Source organism: Mixophyes fleayi, chromosome 7 (genome assembly GCF_038048845.1).
Source record: "Mixophyes fleayi isolate aMixFle1 chromosome 7, aMixFle1.hap1, whole genome shotgun sequence".
NCBI lineage: Eukaryota > Metazoa > Chordata > Amphibia > Anura > Limnodynastidae > Mixophyes > Mixophyes fleayi.
Window position 1 is genome coordinate 15679244 of NC_134408.1, and position 25877 is coordinate 15705120.

Below are 25877 nucleotides of genomic sequence, written 5' to 3' on the forward strand. Positions count from 1 at the left end.
AGCAACAGGGAACCTCTTTAATATATGCACTGTGCATTCACAGAAGGCTAACACCACTCCCATGTTTCCTGATGGAAAAGTTTAGTGAGCACGGGAGACACAAATCATATTTACATCAGCTATATACAGAGGGGAAAGCGATAAGTTCACAAGAAATCCAAATTCTCTGCAGGACATCTGCCCCTGTTCACTGATGATATTGACCGAAGCAGACAACGATTACAATGGCTGGGAAACAAATGTCTATGCTAGTCTTTGCGCCATTCCCTAGGGCGGGTAATGGATTTTGCGATAATCCGTTACAAAATGGATTTTGTCCCTGTAAAACATGGCGGCATGCAGTCATGCAGCTTGTGGACCACATCAAGAGCCAATCAACCAGCTACGACCATTACAGTTCACTCAGAAGGTGCATCACTGGAAAGAGTGTTTCTCTCTGTGTGAGAGAGCGTCCCCACCACATGGTGATAATCTGGTAGAACATTCAGTGGTTGTGGAGTAATTTACCCCTGTTCTCTTGGAGGGCGCTTCCAGTATGGTAAAGCAGCAGCTGTATATAAATATGTATCTACTGCACCATCTGCTGGTGCACTTACAGAACGTTCACAGAGATCACACCACGAAGCCTCAGACTTTATTCAAAGCATAACACTGAAAAGAAGATCCGTTGAAGGAAACATGCTGGGAAAGGAGGTGGCCGCATCTGTAGATGAAAGTATTGCCCTCTGATCCTTAAGCTGTACAGTCCAAGAAAGTATTATGTACGGGGGCAGGTTCAAGTTTTCGACATTCCCCAAGCTATGAATTATGGGGCTGTGAGCAGTAGGATTCTCCGCACTAGATATAAAAACTGCTGTTGGCGTTTACGTGAAGAGATTGACGGTGTTCAGGGACGGGACAAAAGCCGTTCTGTAGGTCAGAATTGGAGCTTACGTTCTCTGACAATCTTAGAAGTGGGAAGGGAACGGCCCGGCTATTTGGTTCTCTAGAGCAGAGTCATATCCGGATGCCATATGTGGCGGACAACACAAGAATCCTTTTCACGGGGAAGAGATGAGTAAGGCATGAGGCAGGACAGGCACGTTACGTAACGCGGTGGGAGGAGCAGTCTGGCACTGAGACACCACATCGTCAGACCGGTGGACCCTCCCATCATTTTAGTATTCTTCCACCCAGCCGTTCTCTGATATGAAGGCATCGATTACCTCTTTCATGGCTAGGTTTGGGATCAGCTGATCTTGGGTCAATGGACTCCGAGTCACTGGATCAAAGTGTCCGACTCTCTGGAGGAAAAAAGGGCAGAAGTAGTTAATGACTATTGTACTGCAAATATTATGGATAGACAAGGTTAATCTCATGTGTGATATTGTTATTAAAACACCATCACATTTACAATATGATAACGTTTTAGGGTTTGTTTGTTTTTTAATAGACATGGAGATTGTTGGCCACAGATCAATGCGCACAGTGATCTATATACCACCTGTGATGGGGACAACCTTGGTACACTAAGTAGTGCAAACACCTTTACTGCACATAACACAGAGTCAGTGTCATTGTGTGATGTCACAGTGTAATAACCTAGTAAACACACTGATCCTGGAAGCTGACATCACCTAACATCAAGTCACAGCAAAATAATATTTTTTTTCTCAATGTGATCTTTGTTGTATATATTAAACAGAGATTTTAATCAAAGTATACTGTAAAGACCTATTGTCGCAGTATATCTGTGAAAACATGTTTTCCCATCTGGGACATCAGGTAATGAACAAATTGAAAAATATATTTTGTGAAATAATTAATTTGAATTGTTTTGCCATAGTTTCCCTTTATGAGTTTTATATGAAAATCAGAAATGTTTCAGTGGTGCAAGTAATGATGACCGATGCACTGTGTGTAATGCAGTGGCTTACTTACAGTCATACAAAGGGTGTGTAATGCAGTGGCTTACTTACAGTCATACAAAGGGTGTGTAATGCAGTGGCTTACTTACAGTCATACAAAGGGTGTGTAATGCAGTGGCTTACTTACAGTCATACAAAGGGTGTGTAATGCAGTGGCTTACTTACAGTCATACAAAGGGTGCGTACTGCAGGTAGTTGTGCAGTCATCCAGCGGTATTGCAATCACAATGCAGAACAACAGATTATTATGAGAACTACCAATGGCCGCTGGACAGAGTGATCCATTGAGGACTATACTGAGGTCTGTTGATGCTGCAGCACAATGGGCTATGGGTGGATATACAAGCACCTGTGGATAGGTTCCCTCAATGTTACATAAGGGATTGATCATCAGTGTACAGCCAATGTTGTATGAATGATCAGGGCTTTGGGTGCTTCTAAATCAGTCAGGGAAAATTCTGAAACTCTGTACCAACTAGAAGTTTTCTGTTTTTCTATGTTTATAATTAATGCACACACGCACATAGCGCAGCTAGCAGACAATTGGTTCATGTCGCAGTGTGTGGCCCAAAAACAACCGAGATGCCCAAAAGTCCCATGAAAATCGATCGGATCATGATCAGGCATGTCGGTACTTGTGGTTGGAAGGGGAAATGACAGCTGTCTGTCTTCTGACAAGAGGATCGGGCCATACATGGCCAGCTCACTAGATATAGGACATTTAGAATCTGATCCGTTGCCATGGGCAACACCAACTTACTCCACGCACCAGTTGTCATAGCGGTCTCCCCTAATGTGTGCCATAGACATTACCTGCAGGTGCTCCTCAATGTCCTTCCTGTCGTAGGTGATCCCGCTTGGAGTTATACAGGGTTCTCTCATGAGCTCAAAGCTGATCTTACCACACAGGTAATCCGGGATGTCGCGCTTCTACAGGCAGGAGGAACCGGCTACAGTTAGTGCAGTCACAGCAAGTAAACACCACACCGGCACAATCACAAACACAGCGAACATTAACAAGTATACAAATCACCAAGAACATCAATGAAAAGGTAACAGTAATTCTTATACAGCTTCAGCTATTCCTAATCATGGTCTGTAGCTCTGGAATGTGTTTCTGGCTACTGAATGGTAAATGATTGAACTTAGAGTTCATTTAACACTTCAAACAGGTTAGTCAAACAAACCTTGCAGAAAGAGAGGGTAGGAGGTTTGCCATTGTAGAGTTAGACAGGAGTATTAATGTGAACCAGAAAAAATTTATTACGTCTTAGCAGTGGTCTTGGGCTAGAAACACTGAAGTAATTGTATAATTATAAACACACTTTACAAGCCAAATATTGCTGCAAATTTCAAGTGAACGGACAGGTACATGCTCCTCTTCCTATAATATGTGCTCTTTAATGAGACATACAGTTTCTTTCAGTCCATCTAAGGTGTGGTCTACATAGGCTGCTTGCTGCCTTTAGCATGTGACAAGTGGAATTGCTGATATTATTTGGAGCTCTGGTTTCTCGCTTACAAGGTCTACACCAGGCCTGTCCAACCTGCGGCCCTCCAGGTGTTGTGAAACTACAAGCCCCAGCATGCTTTGCCAGTAGACAACCTGCTGATAGCTGGAAGGGCATGCTGGGACTTGTAGTTTCACAACATCTGGAGGGCCGCAGGTTGGACAGGCCTGGTCTACACCATACCTCCATGCACAGTATTTACAGAAAACATCTACTCAAGTTTTTATATTACAGCTTAGCCCCGAAATGGCTGGACAGCAGGGAGCCTCCAAGCCCGGGGACCCCTCCAGAGACGGCACAGATAAGTCACTTGTTCAGGGCTGACACACTGGACACGTTAGGTTGTATACAAACCTCAATCCGTAGATAACGTGGATTGGATGACAGCTATGACTATTGGGTTTATCTGAGCATTCACAGGGTGTCCGTTCTACACAAGTAACTAGTACCAGCAAAGTTGGGGTGATTTTCACCAGAAGTGCTAAGATCCCAGACATCAGACCCTGCTGATCAGTTATAAGGTATACATTCGTGAAGGTATATCGTAACTTTGCATGGATGAAAATCACTGTACACAATTCCTTAGGGTATATGTGGGGAATCAGCCAGGGACCAAATGTATTCTGTGTGACATTCATGAAAAATGTGTCAGTGTCCCTGACAGTGCAGGAAACTAGGACCTACAGGTGGATTACAACCATTTATGTTCCTACTCTATTCTTTTAAATATGTTATTTTGTTATTAGTGATCTACTATTACAGGGCTACCCCCCACTTCCAGGCTGCAGGAAGTACCAGTGATCCCTTCCCCTTTTCCCTGGATATATGGCTTCCACACCGATCCTGGAACAAGCGTTACTGGGACAGTGACCACCGAATCAACGCTATCTTCCTGCATCATTTATAAACCACAGCTCAGGCTGTAATGCAGTCTGAGCCGCTGTTTATATACTAATAGAAGCCACTCACCTTGCGCTTTTCATCTACTTGTGAGAAGAGTTCGTCCATCTCTGCCAGATGCTTGTCCTGTAGAATCAACAGAAATCCAGTCTAAGTCACCAACCAAATGTGAAGTCAACTAACCGCATCCACCCACCCGTAGCAAGATGTCACACAGGCCAAGGGCCCCCAAACTGTAAACTCTATAGTGTCCATTGAGTGAAAGTTCTCTCTCCCAATTTATGTGCGTGTTACGGTACTTAGTTATTACACTTATACACTCACTGTCACTTGTACAGCGCTTTGCTGCCCCCCCCCCCCCCCCATGAGTCTTGTAAAGAGCTGTTGCTCACCCGCCCCCCCCCCCCCCTGCCCATTTTAACAAGTTCGCCCCTCCTGCCCCTTTGTTAAGAGCTTCCTCGCCCCCCCTTGCCCAACAAAGAGCTCGCTCTCACCCCCATATCCCTTGTAAATAGAGTGTGTGAATGATATATATATATATATACACACACACACACACAAGTTAACCCGTGCATGATACTCATGCATTCTAGTCAAATCAAGCTACTTAAGGTGTTAAAAACTCCCCACTGTCACCCCCGGCAACCACCAACCACTCCCAACTGTCACTTCTCCTTCAAGAAATATATATATTTTTTTTTTTAAATCTTTATAAACACTTTTAACAATTAACAAATTAAATTAACAAATTAAAAACATCTTAGTATACCAAATTTCAGCCCTTTCTGAATTTTTTTTTCCACACACACTAAGAATTTAGTAGGTCAGTGTATAACTCCGCCCAGCAGGTGGCGCTGCAGCTTGGTTTTATTTTTTCCACACACAGACAGACTAACACACGCCACTAAACATTTATATTATAGATATATATACACACACATATATATTTTGTTATTTTTTTGCAGTAAGAAAGCCATGACATGAAGTCACACACAATGACACTATGTACTTACATGCTTGGTGGCCGTACAGGACAGCTGGGCCCGGCTCCGGTTCTCCTCCATGTTTTCCTCCTCCTGTTTCCTCTTTGTTTCTTCAAGCTCTCTGTAAATTAGTAATCACAGGTGAGACATTTATCTGCCACCACTGTTGCCTCTAAATTGCGCTCCCTGGTAAGGATAGACTTTAAAATGAAACTATGTGGAGCAGAGTTGCTCTGAACAGCAGATTCACAGTATATCTCATTGGGGTGACATTTTTATAAGAAAGTAAATAGGTTTTACACCATCAGATGACTTTACAGACTTGTGCATGGGCCTTCTGCACCTTTTTCCTAAATACACTGTTTAATCTTTCTATCTATGAAAAGTGCAAAAATATTTCAGAAGGTGGAAGCCAGTGATCATTCAGGAGAGAAGCACCCACCTTTCTTTCTCAGCCAGGATGAGCTTGGTGAGATAGGCGTGCAGCTCGTTCTCCTGGTTGATCCGTCTCTCCTCTATGTTGTTCCATCGTTTCTTCTTGGCGATTCTCAGGGCACTGGGGATATCGTCTCCGAAGTTCAGCCTCTGCTCCTTAGCCAGGTTGTACGCTGGGGATAGAACCAAGGGAATGGCTGGAATTCATTCGGTAGTTGTTTTTTTTTTTACTTTTTTCATTTTAAATCAAGTTTGCATAAAAGGTAAGATAACCCCTACGGTACAGTTACATGTATGGGATTTGTACAAAGGCCGGACTACAGGATGGAACAAGTTTTATGAGGAACCAATGATGTTAATGTTACCTAGTGAACCAACTGGCTGCATGCTCACGTATAGGGGCCCAACCAACATAAAAGCTGCCTCCACACTTGTAGCCGACAGGTACACATTAACACTTGATGTTGTGATTGATTATGATGTCTCCCTTTAATCCACAACCTGCCCAAATCTAATGCATACAGGATTTGTTCCCCCGTTGCCAACCTCATTTGCCCAACATCGCAAAATTACCAAACTGCTAAAAAATCGCATGAAGAGACAGAAACAATGGCACTTTTGTAATAAGTAATTCTACTGCCAATACCGGTGATCAATCAGTACCTTATTTGTGTATATAAAGGGTTAACCTGTAAGCAATCTGGAGAAATGTTAAGGTCTTGCCAGCAGCCTGGCATAAATGATTCAGCAGCGACACGGAGTTAGTGGTATTAGAGCTCCTGTCGGCTTGTTGTTGGCAACAGTATATAAACAGTGTCAGACCAGCTCTGTGTCTCCTTATCCAGGAATCCTGGAACATTCCTCTGCTGCTGCCATCGGGGAGGCTTAGTCTGGGATATCGAACCCCCAGACGTACATGTGAATAGCAGGGATTGTATTGTTTAGTTACAAAGCGCACTGTGCAGTTTTGCTAGGCAAGCAGAAAGCCAAACCCTTGTTACACGTGCTGATCCCGTAGAGAGAGTGGTTTAGCAGCCAGGCAGAGACGAGAGCTTACTCTGTCCTAAAATTAACTGGCGCCCTACCCCACGTTAGATCATGCTTTGTAAATGGGTCTAACTGCTGAGAGATAGTCACCCACAAATAGTGGGGGCACGCGATATATATATGTTTGTTACAGTGGTATGTGATATAGCTTATATAGATATTATACTAGAGACATTAATTTGATTGGCTGCTGTGGTTTACATAAACGAATCATTCATCATGTGAAGCATGGGGTACAACAATGGCTTTTAGGAAAATGTATTACATATCAATTGGAGAAAACAGTACCTTGTTCTTGACCTAGTAGCATCTGAAAAATAATGTATATTAAAAGGAGACAACTCAGATACATCATCTAGAAGTCAAGCAACCAAAAGAAGGGGCCAAGAAAGAAGACTGGAGTCAGACAAAGCCAAAGCTAGACCCATAATTAGACTCTTCAATTAATGACAAAACATAACCAATATCAATATTACAAAACGCAAAGAACAAAAGAAATGAAATGACTCCATAAAGCCTGAACCAGCAAGTAGGGAAATGAAAGCTGCCGCTATGAGGCTTTTACAATAGGAGTAGGCACAGAGGAAATGAGAAAGCTTAGTAATAAGTGTGCGAGAGTCAATACCAAGGAGCTTCCTAGCAATAGATAAATTGTGGGAATGAATAATACTAATACATAAGGAATATCAGTAGATAACAAACTGGTGGTAGATCATAGCGAGTTGCAAAATACAAAACTAATGAATAAATAATCTGTAATAATAGATAAGTGGTTAACAATGAATAGTTGTGTTAAGTAAAAATGCATAAAATAAAAAAAAAAAGCCTCCAGTGTAATGGAACGAGGTGTACACAGATATAACATACAACCCAGACTGGACCACACAGAAAAGTCGATAATGAGGCGAGGATGGGAAACACATCAGTAGCTCCTATACACCCATCACTGCAGACATTGTAAGACTGATAGAGGAGACAGAAGCGCTGCCTCTGGTGTGAACACCTTACTTATTATATATTGGTACCAATTATACACAACTGTCAGCTTGTTGCTTTTTATTCAATCCTAATATATTAGAAAAGGTTGCTGTGCCTGTGTTTTAGCTTTCAAGCTCAGACGGCCGGGCCACTGTCATATGTTCGGACCTTTCCAGACTTGGTCACGCCCCCAATGATGATTTGGTCATTAGGCCAAGTGGTCATTAGGCCAATACTGTATTGTGAGAGGACTATCGATTAGACTGACAGGAGAGTTCTAAGTTGAGATAAAGGGATTCTGGGTAAGAGAAAGCAAACAATGGGACTGCACTAAACAGTGAGCTCTGCAAACAGTCTTCTTAGCACCATAACTGCCACTAGGAAATATCCTATATCAATAATATTTGTATAGAGTCATCCCAATATTTACAGCCAAATATAAATAAGAAAGAGTGTTCCTTTAAAAACAAACAAAAAAAAAACAAAACAAAACACAGTCTTGCACCATAACCTAAATATCCTTCTGTAGAAATGTACTGTAGAGAACAGCCTGCACAACACTAAACAGCAGCCTTATTTTGCAAACAGATGTCAGTATACCCAGCTCAGCAAAAAAACATACCTAAAAATAAAGATTGCTTTATATAACCGACTTGTGCTTCATTTTTCTTCCTTTTGTACCCAGGACACAAATCAAAGTTGCATTGCTGGTGCTGATAAAGACACAGTCAATGACCTTTTGTAACACATCTTCTAAAGGACTCAGTACAGACTCACCTCTCTGCAGATTGGCAATGGCTTCATCATAATTCTCCATCTCCATCTGGCACTGCCCCAGGAAGAAGTGGGCTTTCACCGACTGGCAGTCCAGCTCTAGAGAGTGCTTGCAGTCGGCCAAAGCCTTGTCTAGCTGCTGCATTTTCAGGTAGCAGAGTGCCCGGTTAGTGTAATATACAGCAATAGAGGGGTTCCGTGTCTGGAGGGTGGGAAAGAGATGCATTATTACTTCTCCTTTACATGCTTTAGCAATCAGAAGTAATGTGGAATGGTCATATACCCTGCCACCTATTTAGTAGGAGATCTGCAATCACTGACTTGCAGAGACAGGAAAAGGGTGGGAGGTTTGCACAGAAAAGCCATAGAAAATGATGTGATTCTTCCCAAAAGGAATAAAGGTACGCAGTAGATTGAGGATGTTTAATTAGATTGGATGCAACTTTGGTCACCCTGCCAAGCAACAGATGATCTGGAACCATGCCTGTTCTACAAACTAATCTGCATATCTTAAACATAGGAAGGAGAAATCAACTAGTAAAATTATGACATCCATTAAACTGCCAAGGATTTATCTTTATGCAATTAGGTTTAGAGCCGTTTCTACTGTGTAACAAACATAGGGTTCTAGCTCAAGAATGAAGAGAACTAAGAATAAAGGTAACATTAACAAATGTGCCCAGACAGACTGAATTGCTTGACAATATTTCCTAGTACAATAACATACAAACAAGCAAAAAAAAGAGTTAGTACTTTCCCCTAAGTAAATAAAAATTTGGAGGACTTTTCAGAAGTGAAACTATTTTAGACAAGACTGATCTACGGAGGATGCTTTTTGTTCTATGCCGACCAGACATCGTGTGATGCATGACAGATGTCCTATATTAGGTGTAGCTACTTAAGAGTCTATTGTGGAAGAGTACAGGAAATGTTTGCAGTAAATTAACAATGGTAAAGTTTAATTATGCAGGGGAGAATATCTATATTTACTCCATGGTGACAGCAGCTTACGCTAGTCATGGCTCCATTTCCAGCAGCGGGAAAGATGGTGAAGAATAAGACCGGCTACACAGAGTACTCTAAGGCACATAACTACAATAGTACCTGTGCAGCGTGAAAGCAAAAGTTCATCTAGGACCAAAAGAGGAATGGTAGATATGGTTGACAGCAGCTGACTGTTATAAGGTTTCTACAATGACTGGTTGAAATTTCATGTATCTACCTTCCAATGTCTCTCCTCATTTTTACCGTATCGACAGCACTATGTAATATGTCAACACTTTATAAATAAAAGATAGTAATACCAGGGATGGACAAAAAGTTGCAGACTGCTGAAGCAAATCAGTTCAATCTAGGCACTAGATTGACTTTATAAGTAGCCAAAGAAAAAGCCCGTATATTGAAAGCCATAAAATGTACCCAAAATTTAAGCAGTAGCACCACGGTTTTAGGATCAACAACACCTTCTCGTTTGTCCAAACCTGCTATGTGGAATGCAATTCTAAATAAAACAAGCTGTAGTCTATAAATGGCTTGGCCAACCTGCGGCCCGTACATTTATGGTGAAACTACAAGCCCCAGCATACCCTGCCAGCTATCTCATGGCAAAAATATGCTGGGGCTTGTAGTTTCACAACACCTGGAGAGCCTCAGGTTGGTGTAGGCCGGGTATAATTTTTGAAAGGTTGCAAATACTTACAATGGCTTTGCTATAGCAGGAAACGGCCTCTTGATATTTCCGAGCCACAAACAGTCTGTTGCCCTGTTCCTTCAGTTCCTGAGCACTAACACTCTTCTCTGGGCTCCCCCCAATCCCACCCTGGCCCCCGCCGGACGGGCGCCCTCCACCGCTCTCCTCCTTCCCTTTCATCCCGGGGCCTCCGGAAGTCACCCCTCCAAACCGCGGTATGCTCGGCGTCACCCCCAATTTCACAGTTGACAAGGGGCCCCTATATCTTTAGGGGACCCCTTATATGTATATAAAACTCTTCCAACCTTCCAAGAACTTTGTTCTTCCACCACAATATAGTCTATACCCCTATATAAATCTAATAGAGACCCTTCAATCAACATTCAGCAACCCCAAAATAAAATCCCTTCTGCTCCTGTAATCCCTTAAAAAACCACAATACCACACCAAAGCACACTAATGTTTATGTTTCTATGAACTGAGTCATTAATATACAAAATTAACCCCTCTGTTACCTGCTTCCAGTCCACCAAGTGCAAACAATCAAAATAAAAACCAATAACCTGAGGAATAAACACAGAAATATAATATTACAACAAATAATCCCCTATGTATAATGTTGAGCAGCTCAGGTACCTCAATGCACTATACCTGCATTACTGGATGTCCCTGGCTGTACATTAATAAATAGAATTAATAATGTTCACTACAGTAAATACAGTATATATATATATATATATATATATATTAGCAGCACTATATAACCAGGTGTAGGGCAGATCTCAGCAAGTAGGTGCCCTCCCCTGCCCCTTTCACATTCAGCAGGGACAGGACTCGGACCCCCCCCCAAAATCACAAACAGTAACGGAACATACGGGCACTCCAGGCCCGAGCACTCATAGATCCCTCCGCCGGGGATAGACCGTTACTGCCTCCCGCACTGACACAGCCCCCAACGGTTTAACCCCCCTACCGGAACTTCCGGCCCCGTCTACTCCGTACTATGACAGAAGTTACCATCTCAGGGCGACCCGAGGAGGTGATTCACAGTTTGGTCTCCGGTGTAGTGTGCTGACTTGACGGGATTGAGGACATTTTACCAGAGACCGAAATGTACCGAGGTGAAGGTAAAATGTCTCCACGAAAATGGGTCCTTGGAATGGAGACGGTAATGACGCAGAGTTTTCTCTCTAGCGTTTCACAGCCTTCGTGAGCAGTCATTGGTCAGACGTCGGATCGAGCATCGGCTGGGCCAATCAAATTGCGGATTGAGCTGGCCTGGCAGAGGGACGGTGGAACGCACGCACGCACCACGTGACCTGACAGGTATTTTGACTGACAAATGTGGATGTGGGTGAGGGCAGCTCTTGTGTGTGTGACCCAACTGTACTGTGCACCCCAGAAACTGCAGGGGAGGCTGTTCTACACTGTGCAATGCTGTGTGATCATTAGATGCAGGCATGCATTCATATCTGGCTGTGCAGGCATGCATCTTGTATCTGGACTCATTGCAATGCAGCCAGCAACGTGCATTTCATATATGTCCACTTTGAAATAACTGGTCTGGTAAATCTATAGGGGTGGCTAGTTTTCTGTTTAAAAAAAAAAAAAAAGTTAATATGTCCTAGTCAATAAACAAGACTGAAATTATTTATGTAAATATTGCAACAGTGCTAATGGTGTATTCTGTATAACATTATTTTATTTAATAAAAAATATATGTGAAAGGACATTCTGAGCAATTCTAGGGGCTCAATTGCAATTATAAACAATGGGTAATAACCTTGGATGCGCCTAGACCACTAATGTAACATTAGTGTAAATATCTTGTTATTGTTTTCTCCTTTTTAGTAATTTTTAGGGTTTTTATTTTGTTGTTTACAAATGGCCTTCATTTTCAATATTCACCCACTCTGTACAATACACTTTCTCTATTCTGCGTACCAAATTACTATTCACTATTTCTTGTTATTATCTGGACCCTCTACATTAATATTTAGTGGATTATTTAAAACAGAAAAAATAGATATTATAACGAAACCTTTTATGACAGGAATTATAGTGCATTAAGGTCTTACTAGATAATACTGCAGATAGCACACTCACATTTACTTATTTGATTGTCCAAAAATGTTCTCACAGATGACAACCTTTTAAAGGCCAATTCTTACTTGTCTTAGGTTTACATTGTTGTGTAAGAGGAGGATTATTATCCAGTATAATATAGGTGTATTACGAGTGACATATGAATGGGTACAGTAAATTATGCAGCACATCTAGATACCTGTTATTGCAAGTTAGCACATATATACATGTTACAGGGCTAGAGCTAGTTAAGATGCATGTTACATATTTACATTAGTATCTACAATGAAATTGCACATGTGTCTTTTATAAATGTCAGGTTTAAAGGGCACCTGTCACCTGCAATATTTATGAGTACGCAGCCTATTGTTTCATGAGGAACCAGTGACTTTACTGAGGTAAACAAACAATTCATATGTAACATTTCAGTAGCTATCAGTTGGAAGTTAATATGTTGTTGATGCCCATTTAGATGCCAGCTTTTCACGTGTTACATACAAAACATAACTAAACTCCACCTCCTCTATTCACAGCTAAAATAATTGGTCCAGGAAAATGGCGCTGGCGTCCGGTCTCTTTCAGTGCAGCGATCCAAAAAAGTGGCAGCAAGTCTCAGATATTTACTGGGATGTAGTTGCATCAAAGGGAGCCAAGCAAAGCCGATTATTAGAGCTGGACAAATGGTGAGTTGGGTTACATCAAGACACAGAACCAGTGAAAGTCTACCTGACAGTGGAGGCAGCCATTTTGTTTGCCGAACCAGTATTCATAACAATACGCTTTCCGCTGCTAACAAGCATTAAATGGATTTGGTCACTTATGTCTCCAAGGTGCTGTCTGGCTACCCCTGCCTCAGTTTTATGTGACAGCACAATAACATATAGTACAGCCCTGTATTCTGCAATTGCGTATAGCATATCATATTCTCTGTCACTGAGGGGGGGGGAATATTCAATTGGCCGCGTTACTGTAAAAAGTAAACCGGCCTGCGCACTATTACCATTATTACGGTAATAGTGCGCTCAAATACCGTTATTACGGCAGTTTCAATGCCGGCTTTTTGGGAGCTGTGAGCAGGGATCCGGGTTAAATTTTCCGTAATAATGGTAATAGGTTTATTGCGGCGATACTCTGGGGGGAGTTGAATTCCCCACCATATCTGTATGTTATTTTGCTGTTCAACAATATGTTTATGGACCTTGAGCTATTGAATGTTTTTAAAGTATACAGATAAAATGTTTTTGTCTTTTTTACATTTTATCACATGTTTTGTGTACCTCATATATATGTTACTTCTTGTCCCTCCTCAGGAACTATATTGTATTTAGTAAGCAAACTCAGCTAGATGTTGCAGACAGACAGACTGAATAAATGAATTTACTAGTAAATAGTGGTACAGTTTATAGTTACATTTTGAATTAATACAATATTTCACTGGTTCGGGGTTGGTGGGGGGGGGGATTTGTTGCAAATCGATTGCCATAATTTAATATTGAAAATACATAATGCACTATACAGGTATCAGAAGGAACTGCCGTCCTGCATTAGCGCTCGGCCTCAGAAATCATTAACACTGGATGAGCTGGTGAAGCTGATGGAGTGGAAGTTGCAGGTTAGTGATTGATTATACAGAATTCTCTGATATTTCTGGAAGAATATATAGATTATCCGTGTGATATTAGCACCCGTCCTGGCCACAGGTAACTGGATCTGAGTCAGCTGACTTTTCTTTATTTTTTTGATTGGTCAGAGAGGGAAGTTCCGCCCACGCTTGCATCAAATGGTGTCTTCGAATTCTGCAAGCCTGGTAGAGAACTGCACCAGGAAGGCCTTTCAGCTCCTGCCCGATGTGTCCGCTGCCATTACTGAGCTCTGCCAGCTGAAGGGCATCGGCCCTGCCACTGCCTCTGGTGAGTGTGAGCCAAAGATGGGCTGAAACAAGGGTTATATACTATATGTACCGCATAGCTGCCTTATTGAGCTTTTTCACAGTGAGCTAATACATCGCTCAGGATTTTCCTGCTTAGTTTCTAATTTAATAATCAACACTAAAGGTGTTTCTTTTTTTTAACATCAATTAAGAAATTAAGCCTGGCTATTGCAATGGAAAAATAACAAGAAATGGGCATTTTGTGTTTTCAACCATCATTCCATTTTTTAATTCACTAGTAACTAGGCATCACTGAGGCGTGAGGAATTTTGTGCCTCGTGCCTCAGTGATGTCACTAGTGAGTAGACTTCATGAATACCGGTTCAGCACACAAAATGGCTCCCTCTGCCATGTATAGGTGGCAGGTACAGGTCTGAGCGCATGTGTTTAAAGGGCCACTAAACCTAATATGCATTTATGAAGAAACATTTCAGGACCTGAGGTATTTGAGCTAAGCTGTGATTGTACATTTTAACGCGCACACCTGATTTCCTGTATAAAGGACACCACACGGAGTCTTTGAGAGCATGAGTTGTCTGATAAGAATGGGCGATAATATGTAGTAAGTTGTATACAAGACTACGGCGTATAGTGTCAAACAATTTGCCTATATATATATATATATATATATATATATATATATATATGTGACCCAGCGCTGTCCCCTGTCGTGTGTTCCTGTATAGCGGTTCTCTCTGCTGGCGCTCCGGAGTTGACGGCGTTTATGGCAGACGAAGCCGTGGAGAGTGTCCCCGGTCTCTCTCCCATCCAGTACAACCTGAAACACTACCTGACGTACCTGGAGCAGTTATGCCGGAAGTCTGAGGCTCTGAACACAGGTGAGTCGGGAAGAAGGGAGCAGTTCAGCGCGGGATGAAAGTGTGTGTGTGTGTGTGTGTGCGCGCGCGCGCGATGCACCCTAGAGACACACTGGGAATGGAACTGCAGGATGTAACAGAGAGCAAATAATTGAAGTGTTGTCCTCTATAGGACGAGCAGGTCTCTTTATTTAACCTGTATGATTCTGGGGCTCTGCAAAAAAATAAAAATAATAATTGTCACGTAAGATCCCATTCCCACTCCTGTTTTCCCAGGAGAGTCTCCTGAAACAAGCTCACCAATGTTACTGACTGCTACGCTGGGCCTCGGTCCACCTCTCCAGTGCTACCTCCCCTCCTGCCCTCTACAGCAGGAACTGTGACTTACAGGAAGGGAGACGCAGCCCGTAAAGATTAAACAGTGATTATCACATAAGGGTCATTGCCGGGCAGAGCCCTCCGGAGCGGCTCCTCTCCTGCACATCTCAATGTGACTGCTCTAGAGCTCAGAACTACGACGTGCGGAGGGGACTGGGCACTGCTAGAGGAGGGACGTGTTACAGTTTGCACACTGTACGTTCTTATTTTGTGAGCCTCTTATGGAAGACTAGTGGGCGGTGAGAGGGGAGACAGAACAACTTTATCAACTATCCCTCACTTTAAAATAAATAAATAGAACAGGTATGTCCAATACATATCCCCTTTAACCCTATAATTCCCAGAGGCCCCCGCCCCTTGATTTATGTATTTGTGCCGTTCTGTAAAGCGGTAACCCGTCATCACCCAAAGACCCTTCGCTGAGATTCTATTCCCCTTGCAGCATCAGGGGAGACGTGGACACCGCACCGGGTGGAGCTCTGTCTGTGGACCTGGAAAGTGGCACAGAAGGTTTGCCCCGACCTCCTGGCATCCCTGGATGATGCGGAAGAAAGACCTCCCAAAAAACTGAAGACCAAGAAATGAGTAAAGGAGGTGGAGGAGGAGGAGTGCAACCATCACTGCTCACCAATTTGCCAAGTTTTTCACGGCAGAAATTCCTTATGACATGTTCTATTCCATCTTACTACAGTTTCCACCGCAACTCTATAGGGTTTTCCACCTGTATTGGCTTGTACGTACCCTCCTGCGACCTTAACTAAGTACATTTCTTTATCTGTGTTTCTCAGCCATGTCTTTAGATCAGTCCTGTCCGCCTGCGCCCAAGAACTGAGCCTCTGTTTTGTCCTATGTGCTCACGTGCTGAATAATTTGATGTCGAGGTCTGTCGAGGTTGATGCTTTATATCATCAGGGTAACTTGTTTATTACAGTTATACAAAGCTGTTCCCAGGTTACAATATATATTCAATGCAGAGAGCGGAGGCAAGCTGTCATACAGCAGAACTACAAACATAGACCGCTCCACCTGATGAATAAATAAAGTGAAACCAGACATTGAATAATAGTATGTACTTGGTTGAACAAAGGTCATATGTGTTTATAATCTGTGTGTACGTGTGAGGTTTTAAAACATGTAAGAGGAAATCTGTTCATGTTTTCTATTGACTTTATATCAGTGGTGCAATCTCCGTTTAAGCTGATGGGAAACACTTTGATAAACTCTTAATTATGGGTTGAATTGTGTTTAAAGCAATTGGGCCAAAGAAAATCCTAGCAAGAATGTTTTTTTAGTCATGATCTCTGATTTGTAAATCATTACAGTAGGTTAAAAAAACAGTCAGCTATTGTGTTCTAATAGGGTAATGTATGTTTTAATTCATCTCATATGCCATTTGGCACATGAGACAGACTTGCCCAGCAATATGGAAGCATGGAGAGAGCAACTTCTGATTAATGTTCTGCTCTGTATTAACATTCAAGGAGAGGCGACAGACAATCCAGTTAAGTTCCACTTGCAGAATTTGAGGTTTTTCTAAGAACAAAATGGTATGCAAGTTGACTGCAAGAAATGTAATTGTATGTGTAGTGGTCCTGCCCTCTTCATGAAGGTTTTGAAACGTAAAAAATAAACAACAGGTTAGTTTTGTACAGCATGTAGATTTTATTGACTCTTTATTTAAGCAATCGTTGTTTTCTCTTACAATCCTCCAACCCACCCGCCCGCCCACCCCCGAACAAACATGAGTGGTTAAAAAATAACCAACATCACCAAATTTATAGAAAATAAATTCTCTTAAGGATTTCTTCCCTCGTACAGCAGTTTTGAGGTTGAATCTGTGTCGTGTTATATATAGGGATTGATTTTGGCACTATTGAAGTGTATTGAGGGTTAGATGACGAGAGACCGTTGGGTTACAAAATCTGCCATTTCTTAAATACTACCTCAGTTACATTCCAAGACTTTTTCAAACTATAGTGTAATTATAATCTTTTTACTGTTATATATTTCTCTGCATAATTTTCAAACACTTTTGTATGTGGCTCTTTTTTTGTACTCGATGCCTACAAATTTAAATAAATAAAACCTTTATTGTATGAACTTTTGCTTTATTTAAAACCACAATTTCGTCCTGTGTACGATGGACACTTGGCACATGACCCTGGCTACTGTCTGATTCAAAATGGCTGCCAGTTAATCTGAGGTGATATCAGAATAAGTAAGAAAATCAGGACATTGAACATGTACGGTACACTGTATGCTTGGGGGCATTACTACTGACATATATAAAATATATGTATATATCATGAAAATTTTGAATATTTTACTAAATTTGTTTTTCATCCATGTTGTGGGCTGATAGGGGGAAAAGAAAGCTTTACTCTGTGACAGGAACCTGAAAATTTAATGAGCCCGTTAGCATTCAGTGCACCTGTCAAGCAAATATGGAATTTGGAATCATAGAAAAGAACATTGAACATTTATCAACACTGGAATAGGCGGCGTTGCCCATAGCAACCAATAGAATTCCGTCATTGTTCTAGTGCAGTTATGACAGAATGCGATTGGTTGCTGTGAGCAACCGCTGCATTTTCCTTTGCACCAGTTTTCATCAATGGCTGCTTGGAGACTAAAAAATCGTAGACAGCAATAAATAAAATACACCTTGGGGACGGTTATGAAAATTGGTGCACAGGAAACCGTAACCCACAGCAACCAATCAGACCTCGGCTCTCATTGGCTAAACTGGACAAGGTAAACGACAGAATCTAATTGCTACGGGTTACAGCAACTTTGCAGCACCAGTTTTACTAGCACAATATATAGTGTGAATTTAAAGATTATTCAAAAGGCATTAAAGAGTTTTTGAATGACGGTGTGTGGGTGGGACGTCCGAGCCGGTAAACTCCAAATGAACAACTGAAATGCCGGCTAAAAAAAAATGTCAGACATGTTAATGAGAGGCAACTTTGTGAGTATAGATAAAGTTTTGGAGATGGATTTTCATCAGGTAATTTTAAACTGGGGGTTTAATTGCAAATCTAAGCTCCTCTACCCCTCATTGCCCCCACAAATATGTCTCTCTTGGCCCCTCCTCCTCAATTATCCACCGATCTAATGCTCTATTGCCCCGCCCACTGGCATATTGAACCATAAACGGCGCAGATGGTATTCGTGGTCCGCTTGGCTCCACCCACGCTGGAGATAATATAGGTGGATGGCACGACGATGATGTGGGCACAGTTGTAGTTTATTATATAGGGGGCATCGCACCTTCAAAATTAGTATGATGAGTTTACATTAGAGCAGGCATTGGCAAACTGCGGCTAGACATCTGTTGCGGATGCTGGGATTTGTAGTTCCACAATAGCTGCCACGCCACTTGTCACCTACCTCTGCTTCAGCAGGTCCTGCCAAAACTTATTTTATGGACACCATGCTCTTTCAAAGCTTCTCCCCACAAATAATGTTCGAGGCATTATGGTGATTATGGGGTAATTTTATAAAATGCGAGAATTATTTTAAGATTTCTAAAATATTATTGTTTTTATTTAAAAATGGCCTTTTGTCACTACGGAAGTGTATGAAGGGTTAGATGTCGAGAGACTATTGGGGTACAAAATCTGTCATTTCTTAAATACTTCCTCAGTTACATTCCATGACTGTGTAATTATAATCTCTTTTTACTGTTATACATTTCTATAAATAATTTTCAAACTCTTATACTCTTTCTGTGGCTGTTTTGTAATCGATGCCTTAAAAGTTAAATAAATAGAACCTTTATTAAACTCACTTTTTTAAAAGTACTATTTCGTCCTTTTGTACAATGAATACTTGGCACATGACCCTGACTATTGTCTGATTGAAAATGGCAGTACTGAATAAAAGTGAGCGACGTGAGCTTGCAATCAAACGGGCGGATTAACACAGAATCCTCAATAATTTAAGCGTTTTTTTGTTTGTTTTTTTTATAAATATAAGACCGTGTCCCTTTGGGGCCTGTGTGAGGTAAGATGGTTCATAGATATAGGAAATGTAAGGCATTTGTTAGCTTATTAAAGGCAGATAAATAGAGGCTGTATTTTTATAAATATAAAACACAAGGATGTGTGATTGAAATGCAGATGAAGCCGTTTGATCATGGAGAGGAGAATTAATGGAGGTACCTGGTGATAACCCAACTCCTAGAGAACTCAACGCACAGGCAGTAATAACTTAGAGGGAACAAAAATCAGATTATAAAATCACCTGACCACATATATACATAGCAAACAGCATCACATCACTCTGCTTTACTGGAGGGAGATGGAAAGGGGCGTCCTTGCACCCCATAATCTGGCTCCAGTGTACACTTCTCGGTCCCCATGCTGCCGAAGGCTCCAGCACAGTGTCAAGAAGCGAGTTCTTTTGCTGGGGGTTAAAGAATAGGTCCGCTTCAGCACCAAAGAATCCTTAAAGGGTTTGAGACAATCAGGGTCAAAGGTCAGGGAGGATGCGGGATCTGCACACCGAGCAGGTCATAAGCGAACACATTCCAGAAGATAGCGAAAGCCAGGAAGGTGGCGTAGCACAGCAGGATGACCCACCAACCGCACTGGTCCTGAAGGTTCTCCTCGTAGCTGCGCAGGATGGTCAATCCCATGCTGACCCCAACGGCCGCCCCTGCCAGGTGGGCCATGAAACTGGGCTGGGGGCCAGCAGCTGGCAACGGCGGGGAGAAACGGAGCCAAACGGCGCGGCCCACTTCCGAGCTCACTGTGTGTAGAGAGAAGGTCGTCACTTGATAGCCAATGGGGGATGATAAGCAAAATAATCTTGGTTTTTAATGTACAGATATGGAATTTATAATCCGGAATACTTGAGAGTTACGTAGCAGTGCTCCTCACAGTGACTGCAGGAGATGGCTATCTAATCTATGTGTATGATATTCCCTATTTCCTTCATAGCTATTTTGTATAGCAGTGCTCCTCTGATTGTAGGAGGTGGTCAGTTACCATATCTGTATGTATGAGATAGTGCTCCTCAATACCTTGTCTAGCAGTGCTCCTGACAGTGATTGTTGGAGGAGCTCAGTAATCATGTGTATGATATTCCGCTCATTACCTTGTGTAGCAGTGCTCCTCATAGTGACTGTAGGAGAAGACACTAGATGATTATGTCCATGTGTATGACATACCCTCCCCATTACTTTATGTAACAGTGCTCCTCACAACTTCCTAGTTTGCTCAGAGCCTGCACAGAGGGATAACATAAAACTATGTGTGCTGTATACATACCTCTGGGCTGACACCATTAAACACAGATATTTTTGAGTTCACCGTCCTTTTATAGGAGATTTATTTATATGCGTCAGGCTGTGAACAATAACAAAGTTCCTAAGCTCTCTGACGGGGAATTCTGCATATAAATCCTGTCTATCCTGCACTATACATCCTAACACCGCTGGCACTGATAGGGTAAAGTATGTGAAATGCAGAAATAGAGGAGGAACATAGGAACTGTTTACATGTTTTGATAAACACCAGTTACAAAAATTATACTTATAACAATATTCTTACACATTTCTGTTAAAATGAGTTTCTCTGATTATAAATAATACAGGAATAAGATGGTTGTTTCATACAGAGGGGCGTTTGATGAACTCCCCCCAAAATTAAAATGTTGCACTTAGGCATGGGACCCAATGCCACCGGGCATCCTGGTGTATCTGCAAAATGTTACAGCCATCGGGACCTTGATAAACTGCTCACGTTTTGGTCTTGTTTTTATTTTAACCTCTACTTTAGGGCTCTAATGCTCTGATTGGCTACAGGTTGGTCTAGCCCTGTGCGCGTTCTAATGCTTTGATTGGCTACAGGTTGGTCTAGTCCAGCGAGTGTTCTAATACTCTGATTGGTTACAGGTTGGTCTAGCTCTGTGAGTGTTCTAATGCTCTGATTGGCTACAGGTTGGTCTAGCCCTGTGTGTGTTCTAATGCTCTGATTGGCTACAGGTTGGTCTAGTCCTATAAAAGTGATTACATTAGGCCCTGATACCCGATTGTGATACTACTATATATGATACGAAAGTTAAAGTCTAATACTCCTAAAAGGATATTAATTTGTAGAAAGAGGTCAATCAAATTCAAATTGTCTGAATATTATGTCGCCAGCATCGTGATGTCTTTGTAGGTACTTACTGCAGACCAACGCAAGGACCATTCGAAGGACCTTATAAGGGCAGCGCATTCCAGCCCAGTTCTGTGAGAGAAAGTGTGAGACGTTACTGCAGCGGGTAACAGACATATATGACATATTATCAGTTAAAGAGCGCGTGATACATCTACCACATGTTGAGATACAAGCTTAACAGGTCTATTTATTAAAAAGTGGCAGTAGGGATGGATTTCTACTGCTGTTTATTTTGATTTTATTTTCAAAAATTCACAGTTGAAAATATGCTGTGTTTCAATAATAAATAATTATTACATTGAATATCCCCTGCTATTGCCATCCTAAGATGATAATCAAATCCTGTGATATCTCCCGGTTTTGCAGGATTTAGAGCTTATCTCCCTTTGATAAATAGACCCCTTGTAGTTTAAAGCGTTTTTTGACATTTATTTTCAATTTTGCATCTCCTTCACACTGTGAGCCTGTAGTAGCACAGGTCTGTGGAAAGGTGGCGCTAAAGCTCTTTTAAAGTGCATTTCTTGTCTACGTGGATGCATTTTGTGGATGCTATTTTATAGGCTGAAGCAATACATTGTACTAAAGGAAGGACATTCTAAAGCCCCAAGTTATGCAATACTGACTTCTGAAACCTGTACATATGAATGCAATGTGCTATTTGTCTTATGGTTAAATCCATGTACATTTTTCTGCAGACACTGAATTTATTGGCCTAAATATTGTATATCGAACCCCTCTAGCTACATCTGCAGATCTGTATTCCAGTATCTGAGATGCCAAAGATGACACATTCGGTCAGCGTTGGCATTAGGCATATTTTCTTTACCCCAGGATGCGGTTGCTATGGCAACTGAATAGGCCGCAGTTTACTCTCGTTATCAGTCCTGTTATTTGACCCTCTTAGTGTTCTGAGCCCGGGGAGCATGAATATCTTTCTCACAATAACATGACTTTCATCCTTATGCTCCCAGTCTGGTCGCATACAATATAATAATTCTGCGGTACTCTCCAGTGATGGAAACCTTGGCTCAGTTATGTGCGCTGTCAAATCCATTCAGGGCGCTCCGTCTCTCTGCCATCGAGCTGTCACCTCCTCTCATGTCATGTATGTCGGAGAGGGTGACACGGGCCATTTGATGGCAGCAGAGACAGAGAATCCTTTTAATCATTTTACATTTCGAATTTTTGTGTAACGACGGCCAACATTTCTCATTAAAAAAAAAAAACATACCCCTGTAATATGCACACAGTGTGGAGGTCGCTCATTATGCTGAGATTATGGGACTGATTTGCCTGGAGGCTCCATATTCTGTCAGACGGTAGCATGAAAACAAATGTTAGACCATTATTGGATGTCTCTGACAGTATATGAAGCCTAGGTGGCTATTCTGTGTGACAATTCTTAATATCAGTGTTAAAACATAACTCCTGAGTAACTAAGTAAGTCAACGCCTTCATAGAAATTCTCACTTACCCAAATAATTTCCATTTTTAAAGTGCATTGTACTGTATTCTGAAATCTATAGGCGTGGGTGTATCAAAATGGGATGTGAATTTTAACGGCTTGGTAAATTTTTTTCTCTTTTAAATTTAGTATTGTTGGGACTTATGCTTTTGGAATGTGTCCCCTATTTATATTGCGGAGCTGGTAACACTGCCATTCACCAGTATAACACTTACCATAACAACATTAGCGAGATGGGCAGAACAGAGGGCGTACACCCCCCCTGAACCGCCAACCAAAGGCGCTCTCATGTCTGTGACAGAAACTGCAAGCGATCCTGGGAAGAGACGAGAGGAGGAGGATAAAACTACAAGTACGGTGATATTAATGGCCAATTTCATCTTTATACTGCACATTTTCAAAAGTACCCTCTCCTTACACTCACCTTAATTAGAGGGGTATCTCCTCTAGCCAACGTTTCTCTGTGCTTTCAAGGTCCATGATTACACCAGACGCTCACAACACAGGGCCCAGTATGCAAGTAAGTTGCAAACGGAGACTTATGTCGGCCCCATCTCGTCCCATTGTCATTTTGCCGCTTCAGGCTGATGACATTCGAGGTTCCAGCACCAATAGCTATTGTATTGGGACCACTGCATTGGCGCCCTGAAGCTACAAGATGACGAGATCAGGAACCAATATAGTATTCAACAGCCCAATCGCTACTAGGCCCTCTGTTTGACAGCCTGGTACGAACATGGACCCTGATAGCGCAGGAAAAAAGGTCCCAGGAGAATCCCCTTTGATTAATTTCACTTTGGATCTTCTCAGCCTATATGATGTTGCCGTATTAATCTCCTGTAAGATCACCAAGTTCCTGGAGGACTGGAGTAGACAGAGAAATTGAAAAGATTTTGTAGGAGGGATGTAAGCGATGGAGACACCTGATTGGATTTATGTGGCACCTACCCAATCAGGAGAGGCCATCACCTACCAGCCTCCGACAATATCTACAGTATTTCTATAGGTACCTCCAGGCACTTGGACTCTATTGTACCAGAGCTTTCGATGGGGATAATAATGGTGAGTATGGTAAGTGACATTGTACTTAAATATGAGAAAGACATGACGCAAAGATATTGCACTTGCTAAAAGGTGTCAATCTCACGTAGGAGGCATTAGAGGTGCCTTGAATCCAGAAATATTGTAAAATAATGCTAAGAAAGTGGCAATGCAGATAATTTAAATTCATACTTGTGTGCAGTTTGCACATATATATATATATATATATATATATATATATATATATAGCGGCAAATATGCCTCTTTGCCACAGTTCCCCTATAAGGGATCTGATAAACACTCAGCTAGTCTGCAGCAGCAGGCTGCAGACTGGGTTAAAGGTTCCCGGGGATCCTCTTTTAGCACACACACACACACACACACAGAGGTGTTCCACATGGGTGTGATTGGTTTGCTGTGATTTGTTGTAGTGCTTGGGGTGGAGGCTAAAGACACTGTCTGTATGTGTGGGTGGGACCACCGATGTCAGTAAGTGGCCGGCTTGCAGACAGGGAAGTAATGTCTAGCCAGATGTAGGTGGTGGGGATTTTTGTGTACTGTTTCTGATATGATTGCTGAACCAGCGTTGGAACTGTTTTACCATCCTGACAACTGCTAATATACAGTTAAATGGTTCAGCATACCTGTGTCGGATTCCTGTGAATGCTGTGAAACATTTTTTTTTCCTTTAAAATGTTCTTAATAGGCTGCCGAGCCGAGTCTCCCCCCAAGGCTAAAATTTGCCAGCCAGCCCCTGAATCCTAGTGACAAAAGCGTGGGCTCACCTGCCAGCACCCCAGCTAAATACAGGAAGCTGATCCGCAGCACCCCATGAACCATCTCTAAAGGTACGCCAATCATCAGCTGTAGCAGGGTGTTAAATCCCAATTGTTCCAGGCTGTAAGAAGCACAGATGTCGCATGATGAACAGAAAGTGCACATAGAACATTCTACACAGAGAAGTATTATTATCTATGGGAGGAAATGGAGTTTAAAGAAATGATCACCAACATTTGTAATATACTGTATGGGAGGTATACAGACTGTCGCTTGTGTTAAGTCTACTCTCACGTCCGTTTTTACCATGCAGTTTGGGTGTTTGCAAATCGCAACACGTGTGATGTTTTTTTTACTTATCAACCTCCATACAGCAGGCTAGTAAAACCTGCATTTTGAATCTGAAAACTGCATCCGATGTGTATGTGGCTTTAGTAACTCTCCAGCTTAAACTATGACTATAGTCTCTGCAGCTAGCAACACACTAACGATGGGAAACATCAGGGGTTAAATTTATTAAGCTGCAGGTTTGAAAAAGGGGAGATGTTGCCTATAGCAACCAATCAGATTCTAGTTATTTATTTAGGGCATTCTACAAAAATGACAGCTAGAATCTGGTTGCCATAGGCAACATCTCCACTTTTTCAAACTAAACACACAATAACGTCAATATTCTGTATGTTGTTTAATGAGGTTCAGTTGTTATTTATACAACATTTAGTTAATAAACAAAAATGAAAATTGCTAATTATGCAAATATTTATATTACCTGCAAGTTCGAAACATTTACACTGCACGGGATTATTCAACCTTTTTCCTACCAAGTCCTCAATATGTCTATAAATGTTTGCTAGGTAACCCATCATGCCTATATATCTTTCCCAAGTACCCCTTGTGTATTAAGATCGTTACCAAGTCCACCCCCCCGTGTATATAGATATTTACTAAGTATCCCTTATATCCATAAATGATACCAATTACATTGCCT

At 41.8% G+C, this 25877-nt stretch overlaps 3 protein-coding genes across 6 annotated transcripts in view; 1 reads left to right on the forward strand and 2 right to left on the reverse strand.

The window, feature by feature from the left end:
- STUB1 (STIP1 homology and U-box containing protein 1) lies at positions 1-11307 on the reverse strand. Its single transcript, XM_075179119.1, has 7 exons — positions 10235-11307; positions 8539-8737; positions 5744-5909; positions 5332-5422; positions 4388-4444; positions 2721-2837; positions 1-1283 (listed from the first exon to the last, which is right to left on the reverse strand). Exons 1-7 carry the CDS (start codon positions 10403-10405, stop codon positions 1158-1160), a joined length of 927 nt encoding a protein of 308 aa, XP_075035220.1. The 5' UTR covers positions 10406-11307; the 3' UTR covers positions 1-1157.
- LOC142097362 (uncharacterized) lies at positions 11229-17536 on the forward strand. 4 transcript variants are annotated; one of them, XM_075179121.1, is made up of 6 exons: positions 11229-11551; positions 12844-12993; positions 13829-13922; positions 14061-14220; positions 14927-15079; positions 15879-17536. In XM_075179121.1, exons 2-6 carry the CDS (start codon positions 12866-12868, stop codon positions 16019-16021), a joined length of 678 nt encoding a protein of 225 aa, XP_075035222.1. In that variant the 5' UTR covers positions 11229-11551; positions 12844-12865; the 3' UTR covers positions 16022-17536. The 4 variants fall into 4 exon arrangements, with proteins under 4 accessions (XP_075035222.1, XP_075035221.1, XP_075035224.1 ...); XM_075179120.1 differs by having other exon boundaries at positions 11545-11579; XM_075179123.1 differs by lacking the exon at positions 15879-17536 and adding an exon at positions 15335-15869 and having other exon boundaries at positions 11545-11579.
- A 1842-nt stretch (positions 17537-19378) lies between these two features.
- The window catches only part of RHBDL1 (rhomboid like 1), a 45821-nt gene continuing 39322 nt past the window's right edge, over positions 19379-25877 (reverse strand). The window contains exons 5-8 of the mRNA XM_075179118.1: positions 24898-25010; positions 23287-23387; positions 21615-21675; positions 19379-20191 (exon numbers count right to left, since the gene is read on the reverse strand). Of these exons, the coding sequence (XP_075035219.1) occupies positions 19920-20191; positions 21615-21675; positions 23287-23387; positions 24898-25010 (547 nt within the window). The 3' untranslated portion in view covers positions 19379-19919. The remainder of the gene's footprint in view (positions 20192-21614; positions 21676-23286; positions 23388-24897; positions 25011-25877) is intronic.

Excerpts from the sequence above, each read along its gene's own strand:
- STUB1 (XM_075179119.1), bottom strand. The coding sequence starts at position 10,405 with ATGAAAGGGAAGGAGGAGAGCGGTGGAGGGCGCCCGTCCGGCGGGGGC. Across the intron at positions 8,738-10,234 it reads CCTGCTATAGCAAAGCCATT|ACACGGAACCCCTCTATTGC; the intron begins GTAAGTATTTGC and ends CCCACCCTCCAG. Across the intron at positions 1,284-2,720 it reads ACATTGAGGAGCACCTGCAG|AGAGTCGGACACTTTGATCC; the intron begins GTAATGTCTATG and ends TTTTTCCTCCAG.
- LOC142097362 (XM_075179121.1), top strand. The coding sequence starts at position 12,866 with ATGGCGCTGGCGTCCGGTCTCTTTCAGTGCAGCGATCCAAAAAAGTGG. Across the intron at positions 14,221-14,926 it reads CGGCCCTGCCACTGCCTCTG|CGGTTCTCTCTGCTGGCGCT; the intron begins GTGAGTGTGAGC and ends GTTCCTGTATAG. Across the intron at positions 15,080-15,878 it reads GTCTGAGGCTCTGAACACAG|CATCAGGGGAGACGTGGACA; the intron begins GTGAGTCGGGAA and ends TTCCCCTTGCAG.